General features: G+C 35.1%; 1 protein-coding gene across 1 annotated transcript in view; it reads left to right on the top strand.

The window, feature by feature from the left end:
- Positions 1-23,906, top strand: part of TRPC4 (transient receptor potential cation channel subfamily C member 4) — a 199,969-nt gene that overhangs the window by 77,161 nt on the left and 98,902 nt on the right. The window contains exon 3 of the mRNA XM_004779530.3: positions 15,710-16,228. Within this exon, the coding sequence (XP_004779587.1) occupies positions 15,710-16,228 (519 nt within the window). The remainder of the gene's footprint in view (positions 1-15,709; positions 16,229-23,906) is intronic.

Genomic DNA, 23,906 nt, shown 5'->3' with positions numbered 1-23,906 from the left:
ACGCTATTATCCAGAGGAAATAGAGTTGTGGAAGGCAAAAGATGGTGACTTACAAAAATGACACTGTGATCAAACACTGCCAAGTGAAATTAAAACCAGAATCATTGATCAGAATTAATGTGTAATTCTTACAAAATTAAGTATAAACTTGGCCCATTAGCTACATTTTCAACAAATAAAAGGTTTCATGTAGATATCATTTAATAGACCCCCTTTCAGTGTAACAATATAAAGAGAGACAGTCTTTAAATTAAAAGTGATGTTTGTGAGTTAAATGATCTAGAAGCTAGAAATAACAATCCTAATTATTCCAGTGATTACACCTTGCCTCGTGATTTAAAGTTGCTATTTGTTTGATATCTCCTTAGGAGTTGAAGAAGATTTTCCAGCTCTTTACCCAAGATGTAAATAGTATTTAGTAGCTATTTACGATCTATCTTTAGCAGTACATAATAGAGAGCACACGCCATTTTAGGAGCTACAGAGCTTACATTTTCAGTAATGAAAAGGACACATACCAAGCTATGATATCTACACTTACAAAACTCTCCTGCCAGGAAATTATTGCTCTACCTTTCGGATGAATCAAGCACTATAACTGGGACTGTGTTTATGTGAGGAGAAACAAACGAAAGTGACCAAACTGAACAAGAGTGTTTTCTGCTCTTTCTCCAGCCTAAGGCTTGTCATAGAACACTGCTGCCTTCCTGTTATTGCTTGATTTATAGATTACAAGGTGCTTTCACATTTCATCTTTGCCACAACCCTCTGAGAGTTAACTTTGAAAGTGCTTTGATATATATGTCTCTGGGTCTTATTCTACAATGAGAAATATCTTGAATAAATGTCCACATTTCAAAATGGGAAAATGGAAATGCAGAGAAGTTAGCTGATTTTGTTATTTGTACACAGCGAAAAGTGGTGGAGGCCATATTTAATGCCTGTCTTCTTCCTCTTGATGCCTGGGCAGTTTCCAAGATCTCACAACTGCTTTACACATAAGATGGGTAGTTAGTGATTAAGAATTTGGACCCTGGAGTCAAGCTGCATGGGTCTCCTTGTGACCATGGGCAATCTATTTAATTTCTTGAAAGCCTATTGTCCTTTTTCATAAAAGAGGATGATAATAATAACAGCTCCGTTCAAAAGTGATTTCAAGGACTAGCTAAGCTGAGGCATGAAATCTCCTAGCATGGGGCATTGGCACATGTTAGACACTCCATACTTATTATTATTGCCTGTGTCACTATAATCAGACTTCAAGAATTTTTTTTATTAATGGTGTCAATCAGTTAAATGATTTTTGCCTTATCTTTGTTCATTCGGTTCAAGTATGTATCATATCCAAGTTATTGTAGAATTATATTTATTGTGTGCCTTGTACACCCTATTCGAGTCAATACAAACTAGATCTGCTTGCTGGTATTTTTTTTTTTTTTAGATTTTATTTATTTATTTGACAGAGAGATAGCGGAAGTAGGCAGAGAGGCAGGCAAAGACAGAGGGGGAAGCAGGCTCCCCACTGAGCAGAGAGCCTGATGAGGGACTCGATCCCAGGACTCTGAGATCATGACCTGAGCCGAAGGCAGAGGCTTAACCCACTGAGGCACCGAGGCATCTCTACTTGCTGTTATTTTTAATTAAAAATAAACTTTAAGTAGGCTGACAGTAAAAATATATAGCCAATTAAATGTAAAATACTAACTCTAAAAAAGTAAAAATAGTTGTTGATATTACAGGATTTATACTGAAGGTGTCACAGACCAAAGCTTGGGGAAAGTTAGAGGCAGTTTGTAGGAGAGCCCTTACAGGAGGGAAGAGAATCAGAAAGGGTGTAATATGGATGCCTTACTCACTGTTCTGACAAACTCCTTTTCTGAAAATGGCTATTTCCCTCCTCTTGTAAAAAGCAAATTATAATAGCTTCCCTTTCCCCCGCCTCCAAGTACAGAGAAAATGGCAGGTTAATGACAGTTCAGTTTTACTAAAGGACATCATAGCAATAATGACATTTAAGTTGGGTTTTGAATGTTTGGTAGAATTTGGTAAGTGGGAGGGAACAAGAAAGCGATGACAGGAGTGTTTGGAGCCGCAATGATTAGGCCAGAGGCCACATGCGAGGGCGGAGTACAAAGTAGATCTTAATATACAGAGTTGGATCTAATTATAGGCATCTTGGTTTATCAAAAAGTAGCTAAGGCATAATTAGGTGATACCTAGGACAGTGTGTGATATAGATTCTCAACGGATGTTTGAAAAACCTAAAACATGAAGGAGCCTTCATGTGAATAAGTATGCTCCAGCTCTCCCACAGGACAAAAACAAAACCTCAGGGTAATCGCTCTAGACTGATAACTACAGGATTAATTCTAGTGCAGATATCTAAAGCATTCTAACATTTCATAGAGGGATATGCCACAACCTGTGCAAGCTTCTCTCTTTTGGAAAACATTCATGCATACCGCAATTTCTACCATGACAAACGATGAAATAAATATAAAGAAATATTCTCATGGTAATTGTTTCTCTGTAGGAAAGATCCCTGCACGTGAGACTGTGAGACTGTGGTTTCCAGAATTTATATAAGCACCAGATAATTTCCAGCAAGAATGTTGTCATTCATATTGCTCTAGGTTTTGATGAGAGAGGGAACTTTTATCCACAATTACTTAAATTTGGCAGTATTATGCCCAAAATATTGTAGTTTACTGTTGTTTTAATTTGCCTGTCCCTGACTATAGTGAGGAAGATCACCCCCTGTTTCTTTCTGAGCTTTTGATTTTATTCTATAAAACTTTCATTTGTAATTGTCCATTTGTTCATGGGGGTGTTTTTAAAACTTTGTTTTCAGTTTATAGGTTCTCTTTGTATGACATGAATATTAAGTACGTTTCATATATAGCAAATTTGTTTTCCTGTAGTTAACTTTGAGACTTTATTTACGGTATCTTTGGTCATTCTTCTTAAGAACAGTGTAATAAAATATGTAGTCTTGTGCTCTGTGTTTCCAGTCTTGCTTCAGGAGTTCTTCCTAACCCTGGGGCTATCCAATTATTATTTCAAATTATTTTCTAAAATTGTGTTACTTTTTCTTTTTACATTTAAATATGTACTCCATCTCGAATTTATTATCATAAAATGAGATAGGGATCAATTTTGTTTGTTTGGGTAGAGAATTGTTTCAGTGCCATGTAATGTGTGAACCACATTTTCCAACTGAATAGAAATTCTAATTTTTCACACATGAAGTTCCTATATATAATAAGCTTAATTTTGGTCAAAACTCTATTGAACTAATTTATATTGCTTGTGGTATTATTCTCTTGTCATATTCTCATATCATAGTCTCCATTTTAAAATTTTTATAATTCGTGGCTATATATTCCTCCATGTTAACTAATAAAAGAGTTTTATCAAGTTATAAATGAAAGAATATAAGTAGAAAAGATCCCAAGTGAAATGTTATTAAATGTATATATTTTTTGAGGCAGTTGGCATAATTAAGATATTAATGATTAAGAAACACATTTCCTCATATTTTAAATCTTATTTTATGCCCCATGTTTTACTGTTTCTTCTTATAAGTTTTATTAATTATTCATTAATTTTTGTTCAAAAGTATTGCATATTTTGTCACTATTAATAATGACCAATTTTTCTTTCTATATGTAATCAAGTCTGATTATAACTTATGTTGCTAATAGAATATGGATTTTTCCCCTGGGGATAAAAATATATGTTTATAAAAAATAAAAAATTAAAAAAAAAAGAATATGGATTTTTGTATATGAATTTTGTATTAAGCCTTTACTAATGTTTCTTAGGTCCTTCAGCTTTTCAAAATATATGACCATTTATCGGCCAAATGGAGATAAATTTGTGTTTTGTTTTAGTATTTTTACTGTTATTTTATTTCCTAATCTTATTGCCTTAGGCAGAAACTCCAAAATGGTGAATAATAATGTTGAACATAAACATTTAACTTATTTCTAATTTTAAGAGGAAAACCTTTCACTCTTTATCATGAAATTTTCTATCAGTTTTTGGTAAATACTTTTTCTCATGGTTAGGAACGGGGTGGATTTTACCAAATACCCTTTGGTAATACAGCATCATCACGCTTAAAATATACTGGAAGGTTTTGGAAACACTTTACGTTGGCACTCATAGATTCATTCATTCATTCAATAAGTGTTTATTGGCACATGTGCCCTTGTTTATTATTCATGTGCCAGCACGGGAGCCAAGTTGGGAAACCTGCACAGTCCCTGCCCCGGGGAGCTTACATTTCAATGCAGGGACGAACAATCCTGGTGGATGTATATTAAGCTACCACCAAGGGCCGTGCACTGTTCTAAGTGCTTTACTGCACAAACCAGCTAATTCTCCTAACAGTACTACAGTACATACTTTATCGGCCCATTTTACAGATAAAGAAAGTGAAGCACAAAGAGATGAAGTAACTTGGTCACTGCCACCCAGCTAGTGCAAGGTAAAACCTCTTTGTAAACCCAGGCACACTGACTCCATATTCCATGCAAATATACAGATGAGAATGAATGACAGTGAAAAATATAATGATAATCAAAAGCAATTACATTTCTGAAATAAAACCCTATTTTTACACCATGTTTTATTCTTTTCATAAACTATTGAATTGAAGTTGGTAATAATTATTGTAGTGGTCTTCTTTCTAGAGAATTTTAACTTCATTTTCCTTTTCCTTTTGATCTTTGGTGGTTTTTGGTTATTTATTTCTTCTTTAAAATACTGAAGTAGGAGGGGTGCCTGGGTGGCTCAGTAGGTTAAGCATCTGACTCTTTTTTTTTTTTTTTAAGATTTTATTAATTTATTTGAGAGAGAGAGAGAAAGAACGAGTGGTGGAGAGGGGAAGAGGGAGAGAGAGAGAGAGAGAGAGAAGCAGACTCCCCACTCATCAGGAAGTCCGATGTGGGTCTCCATCCCAGGACCCAATACCAGGACCCAGAGATCATAACCTGAGCTGAAGGCAAAAGCTTAACCGACTGAGCCACCCAGGCCCCCCTAAGCATCAGACTCTTGATTTTGGCTCAGGTCATGACCTCAGGGTTGTGATTTGGAGCCCCATGTCTGGCTCTGCACTCAGGGGGGAGTTTGCTTCTCTCTCTCTCTCTCTGCCCTTCCCCTTGCTCTTTCTCTCTCTCTCCAATAAATAAATAAATCTTAAAAATAAATAAATAAAATACAAAAGTAGGGGTGCTTTGATAGCTCAGTTAGGGAGCATATGATTCTTGATATCTGGGTTGCTGTTTAAGCCCCATGTTGAGCATAAAGGCTACTTAAAATAAATAAATTAACTAAATAAAATAAAATTATAATTACTTAAAAAAAATACAAAAGTAGTGGTGCCTGGATGGCTCAGTTGCTTAAACACCCAACTCTTGGTATCAGCTCAGGTCTTGATTTCAGGGTGGTGAGTTCAAGTCCTGCTCTGGGCTTGGAGCCCACTTAAATTAAAAAACAAACAAACAAACAAAAATAAAGGTAAGAACTGACACCAAGAAAATAAACAATAAGTATAAAATAATATGGAAGCCCAAACTAATATTATTATTATTCATGATAATAATGTCATTACTGTGATATTATTATTAATAAACCAGTTGCTCCTCATTAAAAGAGGCCCACATGCATATAACTAAATGAAGGAAAATCTATGTTATTTATATGAAACTCAGTAAAAACAAAAGTATGTTTTTTCTCTTTATTCTCCAACCTCAAATCCTACCCACCAATTCCTAGGTTACAGTGAAATAGTTTAAAACTGAATTCCAAACTATTTTCAGATATTCTCTGTCTGTTCTGTTTCAAGTATCTTTACTGATTAACTGTATTACCAAACCCCAGGTACCATACAAATAAACATTTGAGTTAACTCCAGTATTGCAAGATTGATTGCTTAAACTATTTCTTCCTACCTACCTGGAGGTGAATTACTTCATATTTTGTTATAATATTTTCTGAAAAATCTGCTCCTATAAGACATATGGGTGATGTAACTTCTGAATTCTATTATAACTCATATGCTTTTTATCCTAACAGAAGAGAGGCAGCTAGATGCAGTATTCTTGACTCATATTCACTTTACTAAAAATTCTGTATAGATAAAATGACATGTCTTGCAGATTTTAATGAGAGAAAATAAGAGGTTTGATATTAGTTGCATCTCCAGTGTTACCCACTCATTCTATAGATCTGATGATGTCACATTTTTCTTTTCTTTCTTTCTTTCTTTCTTTCTTCTTCTTCTTCTTCTTTTTTTTTTTTTTTTTTTTTTTTTAGGTCTTAGAAGTCTGTAATATTTTTTTTTTAACCCTTCAAAGTCTGGGATATCAGCAGGATGTGTCTAATCTTATGTCGTTGTTTTCATTGTTTTAGCTAAAGACCTGATGAGCCCTCTCAGTGTACAGACCTAATATTTCCTTAGAATAGGAAATTTTCCCTTGCTATTTGTGCCTTATTTTTTGGTTATCTTCTCTGCATTGTTCTTTATTTTCCCCCTTAAACATCATTTATTTACATGTTAAGTCTTCAGGATTTCCCCCCCAAATTTCCAGAATTTTCCCTCATAAAGTAAACATCGGTGTGTGTGTGTTTGTGTTGTGATCTGTTTGTTCCACTTGACATTCTAGGACATTTGTAACTATAGAACATTCTATCTTTGAATAAAGATGGAAAATGTATTTTTTATTTCCAAAAAAATGCTTTCTTTCTTTTCTTTCCAGACACTTTTCAAATTCTTTAATTACATCTCCTAAGAAACAACTCTCTGGTTAATGCTTTCTAGTTAAAATTCTCATTTGAGTTTTCCAATTCCAATTAAGCCAGACTTGAAGATCTTCTTAACTTGGGGATGCAATAGATAAAATTCAAGGTTATCTGTGAACTAAGATTAAATGGAAAAAAAAACCCACATCTTTATTTTTACTAACTTCTAAATGGAATATATATTTTCCTTTGTTTATGAACATAAGCCAAAAAATTTAGTTTTGCTAGAAATTCTCATGTTTTTGTCAATAGCAGAAATCATAGGTATTTTCCCATCCTATTACCATTTTACCATATACCTGATATATTTACATGTTGGTCATTACTTCAAAATTAGTCTAATTACCTGCCAATAGATCTTTGTATGTAATCCATTAATAGAAAAGAATATATGTTACTACATCATGTATTTGTGTTTAAATAGATTTTAAATATATTTAAGTACTTTTTGCTATATAATACTATGCATTTATGTTTAGAAACATTCTTTCTGAATAAGGGTCCCCAAGCTGCTCCATATTTTGTGAGGTACACGAAAACTGGAGAACTCCTGATTTTGAGTCATATGTGCATAATAGTGTCTGATTCCTGTTAAGCTGTTTTGTGCAATTATTTTCTAGATTAAGGTTTCATTAGAAGTCAGATCAAACTATTAGTGTCTTCAAGACTTCAACCACTCAAAAGTAGGGGAAAGCACAAGAGTCTTTGCTCTTATAGATCAGCTGTGAACATATCGATAAATCATTCGTCCTGTGCTGAGACCAAAAGCAAAGGGAATTTCTTTTTCTGCACAGTAGAATTTTGAATTCTATTTAGTCTTTCCAGGCAAGAGTATGGGCCTAAAGTAATAAAGTTGACTTTGTTTAGGTAAGATTGTAATCTAATGATTCTTTTGTTCATACATCTGTCTCTTTATTCATTCATGTATTTATTCATATGACAACTATTTGGTTTTCGTGCATGTGGGTGTGGTGTGTGAAAATTTCAAATTCTAAAAAACCGATATCTAATGAATTTTTAAACATAACTCTGAGTTGAAACTCCCTTATGCTGATTTGAGTTAGACTGAGTATATGAAAGAGATAAATTTAATATTTATAATCCTGAGTTTTTAAAGATGAAGGTTTTGATACATTAGATAAAAATATTGATGCTAAAAGCAAGATGATACTAAAGAATTCCACAAGTTTTTATTGGAGCACTTTAAAAAAAGCCTCATAAATTTTCTATTATTGTGCCATCAACTGGAATTTTTTAAAAGTGATTGAACCATAGAAATTTCATGTTAGAGTTGGGATATTGTTTTTCATACAGCAGATTTATTAGGAGGAATTCACAAGCTAATTAACTAATTAAGAGTAGAGCCAGAATAGAATGTAGATCTATTTAGTCAGTGATTTAGGACACTCTAAATATTATAATACAAGTAAATTTCTTTTACTCATTTTATACAACCCACTATAATAAATGCTAATTTGAGGAAATAGGTACTCTTAAATTGAATGAATGTTACTCTAGAATGAATTTCTCTCCTAGAAATTTAAATTTTAGTATTGACAGTTCAAAAACGTCTATCTTAGTGGCAAAGAGACATTTCTATATTTGGGTAGAATATCATACTTTAGACTTTAAGCTATATGCCTCAGATTGGTCCTGAATCACTTCAAGGTGAAGATTTTTAATAAATTTGAGAAAAGCAATCTACTTACAAGTTAATGGATTCTTTGTATTCATCACTTTTAATGTTATGTGGCATGAAAATGATTCCATTAATAATGTAACTAGTGTTCTGGTAAGGTTGACAAAAAGCATTGAACAAATATTCATTAATAGAGCTTAGACCAGAGATCCTTCCAGTTTTGCAATATAAGAAACAACTTTTCCTTGGTTTTTGGATACTCTTTTAATTGCATGTTCTACTTTGTTGTGGATTATTAAGTGAAATATGCCATTCAACCACTTGAATTTATATTTAAAAAAGGGCATGTATGTGTGTTGTTTGTTTATTAGTGATGTGAGTATATATTTTTATGCTTGTATATTTGTCAGGGTATAATGCTTTTATGTCTATAGATTTTACTTCAGCTAAAAGTCACGCATGGTGTGATTTTCATCTACAGGCTCATGATATTCACATCTGTCCTTAAATATGCCAGATGGCAAATTAAAAAAGAAAATTGAAAAAAACATCTATTTTTCTATCAAAATCATGTTTAGGTAATAGCTACTGAGTACCTACAGTGACCTATTTATTTATTTTAATGTTGGGAGCTTTGCTTTTCACCCATAACATTGGAACCACAAAAGGAAAGAGAGAGAGAGAGAGAGAGAGTGAGTTACATGTTGAAGATAGTAAAGCAAAGAAGAGTTATTGGGACAGAAAGTAGATTGGTTAGAAATGAAGTATGACAAAGGGGAAGCAAGCTCATTTTCTGAATTTTCTAAAAGTTTCTGAGATCCAATGTCTTACATTGCTGACTTTTAAAAAGTTCTGAATATTTAATAGATAACAAAGTTGTATCAACTTACAAATGCCTGGGCTACCAGAGCAAAAAACTGAGGGGCGTATTTTACCTTTCATTTTCTCTCACCTTCTGTGATTGACTGTGATTGGGTCCTTTGCATTGGAGCTGGTTTCAGTTACTCATTGGAAAACTCAGAAATCTGATTCCATGACGTCACCCAGGAAATGACAGTCACAGTGAGTATCATAGTCTGCAGCACATACCATTAGGTACTTCATTAAGTGAAAAAAGAATAGCAGCCCCAATATTCTAACATTTCCATAAAAACCATTTAAATCTGCACTTTTCTGTTCTCAGTATATTTGATACTTGTTAAGGAAAGTAAAATGTTGCAGAGTACTAAATTCTTGTTAATACTGAATGAAAGTCACCAAATAATTCTTAACATCTACAACATATTTTTTACAGTTAATAGTTTATGCTAACTCTACTGCCCCATTATAAAGAATATAAAGCAGAAACACTATCCTGAGATTTTGGCGAGCACTTGGAAAATTTTCAGAACAATTAAAAACTTGGTGAGCATCTGATATGCTGTTGCAAACACTTGTTTCTTGTTTTTCTGAGTATTTCGCATGGTACCTATTATGGTGCTGGATTTATAGTAAGTTAGTAAACATTTGATTCAGTTTGCTGAGAGATCTGGGAATGTGTCAAGTATGGCAATCTTCTGTGTGAGGGCGTGGACTGTTTTACCTTCATTTTTCTTAATTTCTCAGAGTCTAACGTTGCACCAGACAATGGAGTCAATAAATATTCACTGATTGATGGACAAGTGAATATTAAATCAAATAGTTATAAGCCATGGAAGTATGTTAAGAAAGGGAATTGTCTGAGAGATTATCATTTCGGAAAATTTATCTTTGCAAAGTGGCAGGAAAGAATTAAAGGTCCTCAAGACTTGTATTTTCTGGTTATTTAGAGTAGTTTGTATTTTATATTAATACCTTTTATAAAACCTTCATGTCCCCCTTTTGCTTTACCAAGGCTTCTGTCCTATTAGCTGGTTAAGTAGAGAGCCTTTTGCCCCACACCTTCCTTTCTCTCAATCTCTCCTCTTGTTCTGTTTTTCTTTTTAGAACATTTAGAAATTTATATTTTCCTACTTTTGCATTGATCTTTGATTAACTGTTACATCCATTTAGCGCCTCTCATTTGTCCTTTCCTCACTTCCCCATCGTCTTGTCCCACGGTAGATTCCTCAGGAGGGACATTGTAAGCCTAGCATTTCCTGAATCCCTGCACATTTAAAACTGCCTTTTCTAAATGAAACTAGATGAACTCAATAACTTCCCCCAAAATGCAGTTTTTATTAACAGACCCTATTATTGATAGAAAAGCCAAGGCATTTATTATGCAATAAATAGGAAAAGTTATTGAATATCCCATAAAAGAATAGCAGGCACTCAGGGTTTTCACATTATAATTTTGAACTTTCAAAGATCAAATAATTTCAGTGTCACTTATTTTTTCCCACACAATATGGAAAATGGATCGATCACATTTTGGATTCCTCAAGAAGCAGATAAAGTTTGTTTGTTTGTTTTTTAAATTCATTTATTTGAGAGAGATTGAGAGAAAAATAGAAAGAGAGAGAGAAAAAAACACAAGCAGAGGGGAGCAGCAGAGAGAGAGGGAGAAGCAGGCTCCCCGCTGAGCAGGGAACCTGACATGGGGGCTTGATCCCAGAACCCCAGGATCATGACCTAAGTCAAAGGCCGATGCTTGACTGAGTCACCCAGGTGCCCCAAGAGGCAGATAAAAGAGATGATTGCAAAAGTTTTATTGGAAAATAACATTTTGAAAGTAAAAAGGAGGAAAGTGAGATTGAGAAGGGGAAGCCATTAGACCATGACCCAGAACTGACAAAAATCCTTGCCAGTGTAAAGGGGAACTCAGAGAAAAATTACCTACTAGAGATGTCCCGTACTGGGTAGAAATAGCTAGGTCCTTGTCAACCCACTTATTCAGTCTACTGTCCAGGGCTCCAAAATTGAGGAAGAACCTGAAGAGGTAGACAGCTGGAGTCTATTAACGCACTGCCAGGTAGGCAGTGAATCCTCTCTTGAAGAAAGATCTGAGGGGTGCCTGGGTGGCTCCATCAGTTAAGCATCTGTCTTCGGCTCAGGTCATGATCCCAGTGTCCTGGGATCGAGTCCCACATCAGGCTCCCTGCTCAGCGGGAAGTCTGCCTCTCCCTTTCCCTCTGCTTGCACTCTCTGTCTCAAAGGAATAAATAAAATCGTAAAAAAAAAAAAAAAAAGAAAGAAAAATAAGAAAGTTCTGAATGGCACATCTCCCTGTATTCCAAAGGAAGAGAGAATCTATATGTTTTTTTATGAAGCAAACACAGTATTCATACCAAAATTTGATGAAGACAGCATAGTAAGGATTATAAAGCAATCTCACTTATGAACATGGGTATAACAATTCTAAATAAAAATATTACACATTTAAGCAAATGGAATTCATTTCAGGAAAGCTAGAATGTTTCAATAGTAAAAAATTGATTTATTTAATTAGCCACATTTTTAGGAGTAAGAGGTTCAATTATATAATCATCTCCATGGAAAAGGCCTTAGCAAATTCAACAGCCAACCTTGATAATAAATAAAAAATTCAAAATGATTTTTTGACATAAGGAATGGCATAAACAATTAGGTAGATATATAAACTAATAGGTAGATAATTGATAATACTAAGTATAATTTGTGGTAGTCTTGAAAATTGCTGTAACTGCTTAAGAAAAATATTTGACCCAAAATTGCGTTCTTAGATACGTATTAGCAGACACAGACAAAAATATGCATAGAAATTGTATTCTTAGCTACAAGTAGAAACTGTAAATCACACAAATATTATCAATAAGAGAATATTAAATAAACTGTGCTGTCTTCATAAATCAAAATATTATGCAGAATGGAATTTACAAAAAAGATTGCTTCTAACAATAACAAAGTATTTCAAAGAGCTAATGTTGGGGGGGCCTGGGTGGTTCAGTGGGTTAAAGCCTCTGCCTTCGGCTCAGGTCCTGATCCCAGGGTCCTGGGATCTAGCCCTGAGTTGGGCTCTCTGCTCCACAGGGAGCCTGCTTCCTCCCCTCTCTCTTTCTGCCTGCCTTTCTGCCTACTTGTGATCTCTGTCTCCCTGTCAAATAAATAAAATCTTAAAAAAAAAAAAAAAGAGCTAATGTTGTCCAAAGAAAGCTAGATGTGAAATATACTTGAGGTTTCATTTATATAAAGTGAACAGGTGTGTGTGAAAGTGATCTCTGGCGATAGCGTTTAGGTTTGTGATTACAAAATGTAGCAACTGGGAGGTGACAAGAGGAAGGTTCCTGAGGTGCACACCCTCTCCTGGATTATAATCTGTGTTGTGTCACACAGGTGCACACATATTTTAAAAATACATCAAGCTTCACATTAACAGTTGTGCATTTTAATGAAGGTATGTTATACCTCAATAAGTTCAAAGTGAATAATTATTGCAATTAAACACTAAAATAAAAGAAGAATCTATGGGTCCATAGGAATACTCATAGTAAAAAGGAGAAGAGGGCATTATTTTACATATAGAGGAATACAAGCTAATAAACGTAGACCTGATAATAGAGTAAGATAACCTCCAATTTTCAAACACTATGTAATCATTGGTGCAGCCATGTAATTAGTACTGAATAATAGGCAATTTTTTAAGTGTTTTTGTTTGATCACTATTTTTCTTAATGGAATGGGAGAAACCCCAGAACCTGGGCCTAAGACATGCATAAACACTGACGTGTGCCTGCTTAGCTGGCTGGTCAAAGGCGCCACAGACTCCTTCATGAAGGACCTCTAAGGCCAAACAGTCCCCAGGGTCCAGTGGTCCCTGTCCAGCTGGTTGTCAAACAACTGATGGTAAAGACAACATATAATATATTATTGAATTTAGAACACATTTTAGAGTAAGAGGTAACTCTAAGATAATTAAAATTGCATAACAAAAAATAGTTATTTATTGACCACTGAATTATTGTATTATATCTAAAACAGTTTCTTTCAAGGGCGCCTAGATGGCTCAGTTGGTTAAGCGTCTGCCTTTGGCTCAGGTCATGACCCCAGGGTCCTGGGATCAAGACCCACAGCAGACTCCCTGTCAGTGGGGAACCTTCTTCTCCCTCTCCCTCTGCCTACTGCTCCTCCCCCACCCTGTCAAATAAATAATGAAATCTTAAAAAAAAAAAGTTTCATTAAAAATTATTTTCTAAAATAAATGCTTATAAAAGATATAGTGACATCCATATATTTAAAGAATTAAAAATTCACAATTATTTTTTGACTATTAAGAATCATGAACAGAGTATTTATTTTTGGTATATTTTATCAGTTATTTTGCCATCTCTCTTTCTAATACTATGACACTGACATTCTCCTGAAATATAAATGCTTTTTAATATGGCCATATTATACTTATTTTTTCATAAAAGTTTGCTGAAATATTCTTCAAAGTTGCATTTTATGGTTAATAAATTTAAAATTATTTTTAATTAAAATAACTTTTAAAATAGCTTTAAGAACTACAGAAATCTAGAATGAAATTCTACTGAATCCAGAAAACCCCTCCAAATTGCAGCTATCTCTTAAATATACATTTAATGCAGGAACTTATTTATGCTGTTTTTGTTTTTCTTCATGTCTGCCATTGAAAACCTTGAAATATAGTTAATTAAAAGATTAATTCTTGTTTAATTTTAACTAGGGGCATTTTTCTCTTTGTAATAAATACATAGTTAAATTTTCAACTATGTAATACTGAAAATGTAAGATAGTTACTTAAAAAGTAATGAGGTATGTATTGATCCTGCTTGAACATACAGTGCTACCTCAACAGTGTTATTCCGAATTTTATAATAAGTAGGTACTATCTTTTATCAACTGATTGCATATATTTTAAATAACCTTTAAATAGATAACTAAATCTCATTATTCTTTATGGAGTGTTTCTTATAAAACAAACAGATATTCTATTTTTTAAAGATTTTATTTGTTTATTTGACAGAGAGAGAGAGACACAGCAAGAGAGGGAACATAAGCAGGAGGAGTGGGTGAGGGAGAGGCAGGCTTCCTGTGGGGCAGGGAGCCTGATGCGGGGCTCGATCCCAGGACCCTGGGATCAGGCAGCAGCTTAAGGACTGAGCCACCCAGACGCCCCCAATAGAGATTCTAAATGGTCAAATAGGTTAAGAAGCACACAGGCTTAATTATTCTCATAAAGATATATCTCTACTTATAAATAGTCTAACTAAGGTTTCATATGAGCTTTGTTTTTCTCTATGTAGTTGTTTTGCTTTTGATCCTTTTATGGTTTCCTTTTTAGTTTACAGTGTATTTTATACAGTACATGGGTCATCATTTTTTCTACCATGTCTTTTTAACTTATCCTTATACAGCACTTATTTTCATAGATGCCTCTTTATGCCCGCAGGAAGAACTATTAAACCAAACATTGGACAGTGGTGTGGTGTGGTGGAATATGCCCAGGCTCAGGTGTTAGGAGGACCCCGGTGCAAACAGTGGGTCTTGCACTTAACGAACTGAAGGCTCCCAACTAGAAAGTGTGAAGAATTGTGAGGGTTAAGGCACCTAGCAAATGTCCACTAAATAGTGACTATTACAGCATTTTTGTCATTACCATTCCAAGAGAAAAACCGAAAGGAAATGGTGCATGAACACACCGGTGACCTGATTCATTGGAAACCATTTGTTTATTTCTGATACAATGGTGACGGAGCACTTGTGGTCCTCTGGAAAACAGACCATAAAGTGTTAGATGAAAGCAGAAAGCAGGAGGCTAGCCTTCTTACATTCTGCTGCCACCATTAATCATTGAGTTGGTTTTAACAAACAAAAGCAACTGAAGAGCTAAAAGACTTCTCTTGTAGAGGAAAAGCTTGGGTTAAAACAAATGATTAACTATTATTCAGTGTATTTCTGGATTACTTTGGGAGTCCACACCTTGGGGAAAGAAAAGCAAAGACTGGGTGTCAGAAAATAAGTTGGGAGAAGAAAGTCTTTTACGAAGTAAAGACCTCCCATAGTCACTTATTTTAAGATTTCATAAAATGTCAAAATTCAGGTTAAACAAATATAATAATATAATGTGTCATTATATTGAAAATTGGACAATATAATGTGTCATTATATTGGAAAGTTTTTTTTTCCAAGAATTTTCTTTTGTTTTTCAGCAGAAAAAAAAAAAAAAAGCCATCTCTTTCCTGCAGAAAATCTTGGCAAAGATTTATGAACTTTGTTCAGCCTCGCTCTAGCACGCTGTTTGAAATTCACTGGCTTGAACAAATGAATAAATATTCATCACCTCGGCTTTCTTCTTTTTCCTAGGTGCCTCCCATACTCCTTGATAAGCAGTTCTCTGAATTCACTCCAGACATTACACCAATCATTTTGGCAGCCCATACAAATAATTATGAAATAATCAAGCTTCTAGTTCAGAAAGGAGTCTCTGTGCCCAGACCCCACGAGGTCCGCTGCAACTGCGTGGAATGCGTCTCCAGCTCGGACGTGGATAGCCTCCGCCACTCACGCTCCAGACTCAACATCTACAAGGCCTTGGCCAGCCCCTCCCTCATCGCACTGTCAAGTGAAGATCCTTTTCTCACAGCCTTTCAGCTAAGTTGGGAGCTTCAGGAGCTGAGTAAAGTGGAAAATGAATTCAAGTCGGAGTATGAGGAGCTGTCCCGACAGTGCAAACAGTTTGCGAAGGACCTACTGGATCAGACAAGGAGTTCCAGAGAACTGGAAATCATCCTTAATTACAGAGATGACAGTAGCCTTATAGAAGAACAAAGTGGAAATGATCTCGCCAGACTCAAATTGGCCATAAAGTACCGTCAAAAAGAGGTGAGTGTTGCCAGACCTTTTTATCAAAATATCATATGATTTAATCACAGTGACGTCAACCGATACTCTAAAATTATGTTTGGGCTTTAGAGCCTTTTCTACTTATCTGGAAGTGAATGATATTTATGGTTTGCCAGATTAATAATTACGAAACACAAGGAAGAACGGCAAGAAATGGCGTAATAACTGGTGATGGCATTAGGCAAATGTGTTAAGATGTACACATTTACTGTGGTAAAATGGAAAAACTGATGAATTTTAGAATCTCCACACTGAAGGTTCTGGTTCTACCATTTATAACTCTTGTTCCTTTACAGATCTCTTTGAGATTGGTTTCCTCCTCTGTTTAATAGTTATAATATTTTGTTATATGTATTTATTTATACATATAAAATATATTCCTCGGAAATTTGTAGAAGTATAAAATGTGTGGATGTGTGTGAAGGCTTTAGTAAATTATAAGTCCTTATGCTAATAAAATACATTATTAGAAGTTATTAATAAAGAAAAAATATTAGTCCAACAACAGATGAAAGTGTTGAAACCTCTCCCATCTGGCTTAGTCTCTTGATTGGTCAGAAATAAGAGATTAAAGATGCCTAGTTGCAGAAGAGTTATAATTTCTCATGAAATTTCCATGGTTTGAATATTAAGTAAAGAAAACTCAGAGCTGTCATGCTCATCACCTAGCATAATTGTTTTTGTTTCCATCGCTGAGTTAAGTGAGTTCTCCAAAATCCATTTTACTTCCATCCTCAGAAAATATGGGTTCTATGTTTATTCTTGAATTATAGTAATTATCTATTCTAGGAAATCAGTTGGAGAAAAGTATATAAGGTAAGATGAAAAATAAAAGAGACTTCTGAATAAAAATGTATTCATTTTTTTTGCAGTCGGCCCTAATTTTTCTACATTAGCTTTGGCTGCTTTGTCTACTGCTACTTACTAAATATTTAAGGATCAAGCTACCTGAATTTACTTCCTTGATTTTTTTCTGTAGTTTTTGGCCAGTTGTCATTGGAGACTGAAACTAGTTGAAATGATCTTTTCCCCTAACAAGGAAGGAAATAGCTCCTTTTGTGTGCATTCCCTCTGATTCCAGATTACACATGCTAGTTGGAGCCCTGTCAACAGTATCAACTAATTTTTTTTTTTTTAGCTTCTTGTGTTTAGGGCTCAGGGAACTAATATTTTAACAGAACTAGAATAATTTTAATACACAACTATAAAAAATGATGAAAAACTTTACTTGATTAGAGATTTTTATGTACTCAATATGACATTTAAAAGTAATAGCATGTACTAGAACTGATAAAATGAGGGGCACCTGGCTGGCTCGGTCTGTGGAGCATGTGACTCCACTGCCGGTTGTGAGTTTGAGCCAAACGTTGGGTATAGAGATTACTTAAAAATTTAAAAATCTAAGAAATTAAAAAAAAGAAAAAGTGGATAAAATGAGGTAAGATACTGATGTGGCTTAGAATTTGAGCTAGTTCTTCTCAAGTATCTGTTATTAACCCAGTATTATGCTTTTCTTTCTTTAGTTTTTTTGTGGGGAAAGAGATTTAAGGGATTGGCACAGTAATTACAAAGGTCTTTTCCTATGATAAATCTGTCCAGGGTTGATGTTATCCTGTGAATGGTGAGTGAGATGAAATTCCCAGGATGCAGAAATCCACAAAATGAAAGAAAGAACACAGTAGCTGCAACTGGCTTTGCTCACCTGTTGCATTTTTGTTCGCTCTGCAGTTAGTGAATGAACCTAGCTCCATTTTATGCCCACCCTGATATGGGTCCGGATATCAGAACCGATTTAACTTTGTCTTTGCCATAATGACTTTTGTGAAAGCACTGGAACAAAATGCTCATTGAGATTTTTACCATACTCTCTGAATGGAATACTACGGTGACATTTAATCAAATGAAGCTCCCAAATTCTTGTCAAAAGTTTGTCCAAGACCGAAAAGAAAAAAAAGTAGTACAAATTTCTTACATATTAACATATGTTTATATTTTTACCCACAAATCATTTTTCTACATTCTGTTCATTCATTCATTTCTTCATTCATTAACTCTTTGAACGTGTCTTTTACCAAACACATGCCAGGGATTGCTCAGAGCACTTAGGACTCCATGGGGGTGTGGCTCTATCCTAGAGCTGATAGTCTATTACAGGGAGACCATAAAATGTTAAATCTATATTGTTCTTAGTCTTGTTTCTGAACTCCTAAAAATATTCATTCCTACTAAACTTTTTTTCTTTGCTTAGGTTTTTTTGTATATTCCAGGAATATACAAAGCATGCTTAACTTCAAAGCCTATTCAACAAAAAGCCACAAATTGAGTCCTTAGAAGTGTCAGAAGGAAAGCTATAGAAAGCGTTTGATCATTTCTAAGACTTCTTTCAAGATGCTTGTACCTTTTGCGAATATGAAGTTGTGGGAATTGGAGGCTGATCATCCTTAATGACACAACAAGATGAAGGGTGGCTAAAAACACGTAACATGTAACAAGAAAAAAAGAAGTAGTAATACCTTTTAAAAGATACGCTTTTTAAAAGACACTGCCTTTGCATTTTCTCTTTTCATCTTTTGAAATGATAATAGAGGGAAAAATTAAAACAAAATTCTTACAGAGTTGTTCTGGGATATCTTTCATTCAATAGTGAAGAAGACATTTCCTTTGCGTTGAACAATTTTTCCAAAGCAAAGTAATACTGGGTGACTAATAGCATTATTAAATCAAGAATAAGGTTTTACTTTCATATAAACTCTTTGAAATCATAGGTCATGTTTTATGAAACATATTCCTAAATTATTTAGAAATTATTGACTTCAGAATAATGATGTAAGATTTTCTAGTAAGATCGCATGTCTTAAATGAAACTCTGCATTAGCATAAATGTCTTGCCCTATGTCTTTTTACCAGAAGTTCTCCCAGTTTTAGTTTAAAAAAGTTTGTGGTTTGTCTTTGGTCCATCTCTTACGTTTTTGGAATGGCTTCTTACTGATCTTTCCATGGCTAAGTCCCACTCACTCTTCCAAACTCATATCAGGTCTCCCCTCCAATAGGGAGGTTCCATGAAGCAGTCCCCCTCCGTACAATCTCTGGGATAAATGCCCTCCTTCCACACATTCTGTTTTGCATTGTATTGTTACATTTTGCCCTTCTCCTCCCGGTAGGAGTGTCAGGAACACAGCCGTCATCTTTACCAGTCATAACTCTGTACTGAAAGGCAGAAGGTGTTCAATATGAACATACCCGAAGTTGCAGAATCTCTTAATTCTGGACGGTTCCCTGCATGTTTCTTTGTCTGATTAAATTGCAGTGTTTAGGTTAATTACCTACTAACAGCCTTCTTATGAATTCCAATATTAAAACAATTCATGTTGCGAGAACTTGATTACAGACTTATTCTGGTAATTCTGTAATATCATCCAAATTGAAAGGCCTGCATTAATTGAATATCATGGATGTTTTTATAGGCATAGGCAGAAGGATTTTATTGTTTCTATTAATACTTAACTACAAAACCTGCTGTATCCGCTACTGCCTCCACCTAGGTGTCCTCATGGTGAATACGAGGTAAATCTGATCCAAGCACAACTTCTAGCCAAGGTCAGCTGAATGTGTGAGTTTATTTCATAACTCAGCTTCTTCATAATTAAGCCATGCATTTCGACATGAAGGGTTTTTTTGTTTTTGTTTTTTAGTTTTTGCATTGTGATAAAGCATTTGCCTTCTTCAAAGAGTGCAAAGTCTCCTTTTCCTTTCTTTTTAACCCACTTTTATTTTTTTTCTTCAAAGAGTAATCTCTTTAGTCTCACTCTGAAAAGAGAGCAGGGAAAGTCCTCTTCACGAGGGGTAGAAGTCAGCACCCCATTCTAGTGTTACTCTTCAAAATGAAGAGTGTCAAAGGAAAATGGGGGGAAAAAAAAAAAGCCAGAACCAAGCACCCACCCCCTCGGAACTCAGTTTCCTCCTGTGGATTAGATAAAAGTGAGGTATGATTGAGGACATATCTTCAACTGGTAACTTGTGCCTTGGCTCCTGGTGTAATTTTGGCCGATATAGAGTTTATGGCCATTAAATATCATTTCCATGCTGTCACTGTTCTTGCCTAATATTTGCAGAATCATTGTATATATTTGGAGACCTTGATGAGTTCCTTAAATATGTTCACAGTAAAGACTTTACCTAGTTTGTTACACATGGTTGTCCACATTGTGAAGGTACTAGTCCACAGTAAAGAACCCTAGATCTTGAATAATAATAGAAAGCAGTGGAATACATTATTGTGTGGAAGCACTACCATTCAATCTCGTTATAGTTCTTCAAATTAAAGTTAGAAAAAAAATCTCTACATAGTCAACAGCGTATCTTTTTCAATTTAATTTTCTCTTTTGTGAAAGTATGGTAGCAGCCTTGCAACATTAATTTTAAACTTTGGTACTAACCTAGGTTCTCTCTTATAAATTAATTAATGGAGTTGTTAAAGAGGGAGGAGAAAAAAACCAACGTCTAAACAGCCCACTATTCATACCCTTCTTATCTTTTGTTTATCTTGTCAATGGAGCAGTGAGAGAAATGTGAAGAGATTCCTGTCCATCAGATGCCATCGATCATCCTGCATGGTGAACTCAGTTGATTCCAAATATTCCAGAATCAAAGCTCTTCAAATCTCTCAAAATTTATGGTTTCAGTTTCTTGATTTATTCAAAATTCCTTGATATGGAATCAAGAACCAAACCTACTGTCAGAAAGAGAAGACATAGGGAGTAGATTAGGGGCCAGGAGAACCACGGAGAATAGAGCCCTAATACAACCAGGGGATGCCCCAGGTGAGAGACAAGGAGAGGTGAAGGTGAGGGCGGCAGAAGAGTGTTGGGCAGTGGGAGGAGCAGTTAAATAATAAATGGAGCAGAAACAAAGGAAATTCGTCTTCGTAAAACTGCCTAGGGCTAGACTTTACCTCTATTTCATAAGTTTTGTTTTCTATAAGTTATTTATTGATAAGTTAATCATGACAGAATTTTTTAATTCAAATTTTATTTGAAAAGCAATAAATGTTTAAATTTGAACTTGTGACTATATGAATTTCATATTAAAAATGAATAAAACATGCACTCATGTTTTTTATCTACCTGAAATCTATGTGGGAAGCTCCTTCTGGAGATCTCTAGTCAGATGTCATTTTGTGCTTGTGGTAGCAATTGAGGAAAAACAGCATTCTGTGTATGAATTTATTTGGAAACTACCAACCCTCGCAGGTGTACCACTACCTATCTTCATCAAACAATACAAACAAAAATTTTTTTCAAAAATTAAAAATGAGGGGCACCTGGGTGGCTCAGTGGGTTAAAGCCTCTGCCTTGGCTCAGGGCATGATCCCAGCCAGGGTCCTGGGATTGAGCCCTGCGTTGGGCTCTCTGCTCAGTGGGGAGCCTGCTTCCCCCACCCCCTGCCTGCTTCTCTGCCTACTTGTGATCTCTGTCTGTCAAATAAATAAATAAAGATTAAAAATGAATAAATCACAGAGAAACCAATGTTAATGTTGCTTCCTGGCTTTTGTATCAGAACCTTGGGATGGCACTGGCCAACAATGGCTTTCTCCTCTTAGATCCAGTAGATTTTGATGGCTGGCCTGCAGCCACGCAAAGCTTGGCTTTTGGGACAAATGAGGCAGAGAAGCTGACCAACTATTATCATTTTATTATTATTATTGACCCATTGATTGTCTTTTAGTCTAATGTTTTCCATTTTTTTCATTCTTGTTCAAATCTGGGTTGTCTGAAATATACCTTTCATAATTTTCTTGTGCCTGGTAAATTCCACATCAAAATATGAATAATTTGGAGGGGAAAATATCTCATACTATAGAGACATTGTCTCATGGACATCACATAACTGTTCTAGAAGAATGGCAAAGAGAGTACTTTTAGGAGAAAAATAAGAAAAAGTACTGCAGACACTATTCCCCTCCATAACTGAGATCTTTCTGCTGAAGAAACTTGGAGACTCATTTATCTCAGGAAAGCTGATAATGCCTTTGCCTTAGTTTGGTTTAGTAATTTAACATGTACTTATTTATTCGAATTCAGTTTGATATTACTTACCATGTTCCTCCTCTTTTCTTCTCTTCTCCGATTTGAACTGTTTTGAAAACATTTATGCCCTTCAGATCTCTTCTCAAATACCACTGTCTCTGGGAAGCCTTCCCTCAACATATTCCCAAGTCAAAATTAATTGTTGCTTTCTCTTGTTCTGGCAGCTTTATTGCACATTTGACTTTGCTCTTTATTTCTTTTCTTGTGTTGTTTCTCCATCGGAACTCCTTGCCTTTAGTCTTACCTCCTCCTGCCCGATGCCTACAGCACCGCTGAAGAATTTTTTGTCATTTTTTGTTCTGTTTTTGTTTTGGTTTTCAAGATAATGCAAGTTCCTGCCGTATTTACCCATGAAATAATAGCCAACTATTATTATTTATTATTACTATTATTGTCACTCTTTTTGCTTATCCCCTCATAGACTCCTAATATGAAAGACTACACGTGTACAGGAAAATGCTATACACGATTCTTTTGTATATGATGCAGCTAAAAGGGTTGACTTTGTCATTTAGTGTTTTAATATTTGTAATGAATGCTCATCTAAGCCTCTTGGGTCACATTACACTTTTGAATATCAAAGATAAGTTTATCCTTAGTCTATTGGTAGAGTCAGTTCTCTGAGCCATTTATATTAAAACATATATTCTCATCAAAAATGTTTATTGTAGAAGTTTTATCTCAACTCTTAAGTTCGCCCATATTCTAATGCTTCCATTATAGGCTGGCAAAAGTATCTCTTATTGCATACTATATACTTGATTTGAATTTGTTCTTCTGAGTCGTATGTTTAAATATAGTTTTAGGCTTTGATGCCTCTATCCCGCTACACCTCAGAATTGGGAACTGATATCACAGCAGCTCTTATAACAAAATGCCAAGATACAGTAGGATTCGAATACATGAGGCCACACTGAGTGATACAGATGATGACGAGACTTATAAAAGTTGTAAAAAGAAGCATTCCTCTAGCATAGTTTTTTTCTCCCACTCTTCTCCAGAGCACACTCACTGACTGATTCCAGGGCCTCTGCCTCGCCATGCTCCAGGCATGTTGGCACACGCTTGCTGTTGTTCGGCAAAGGCAACATGGATCACAGACTCCCTAATGCCTCCGCCCAGCCTCCCACTAGGGACCAAACATTCCCGGACCTGCTTCTGTGTCATGGATGAAGCATAGACCTGCTCAGGACTTGTCAGCCCAACTGACAGAATTATGACAGGTCATTAGGCATTTAATTTAACACTTGGTTTTTAGAGCTTGAAATTCAAATCCCCATGAGGTTTTGTTTTGTTTACAACTAATTAAATGACATGAAACCACTTTCTCCTGATTTATATCTGAAAGTGGTTGGGTTTTTTGCCACAATTAAACATGAAATTGTATATGTCCAAAATGCTGTATATATGTATCCTTTGAAACTGCATTCATTAGAAAGTGATCAATTAATACCTTACAAACCTAAAATAATAATCTTAATTTTAAATTAGATACAAAACATATTCATTCTTATATTTTATAATGCTTTAAAAAAGTACAAAAAGGGGGAGCGCCTGCGTGTCTCAGTGGG

Source organism: Mustela putorius, unplaced genomic scaffold (assembly GCF_011764305.1).
Source record: "Mustela putorius furo isolate JIRA1106 unplaced genomic scaffold, ASM1176430v1.1 tig00003942_pilon_pilon_pilon, whole genome shotgun sequence".
Lineage (NCBI taxonomy): Eukaryota > Metazoa > Chordata > Mammalia > Carnivora > Mustelidae > Mustela > Mustela putorius.
This window is presented reverse-complemented; position numbering and strand designations above follow the sequence as displayed.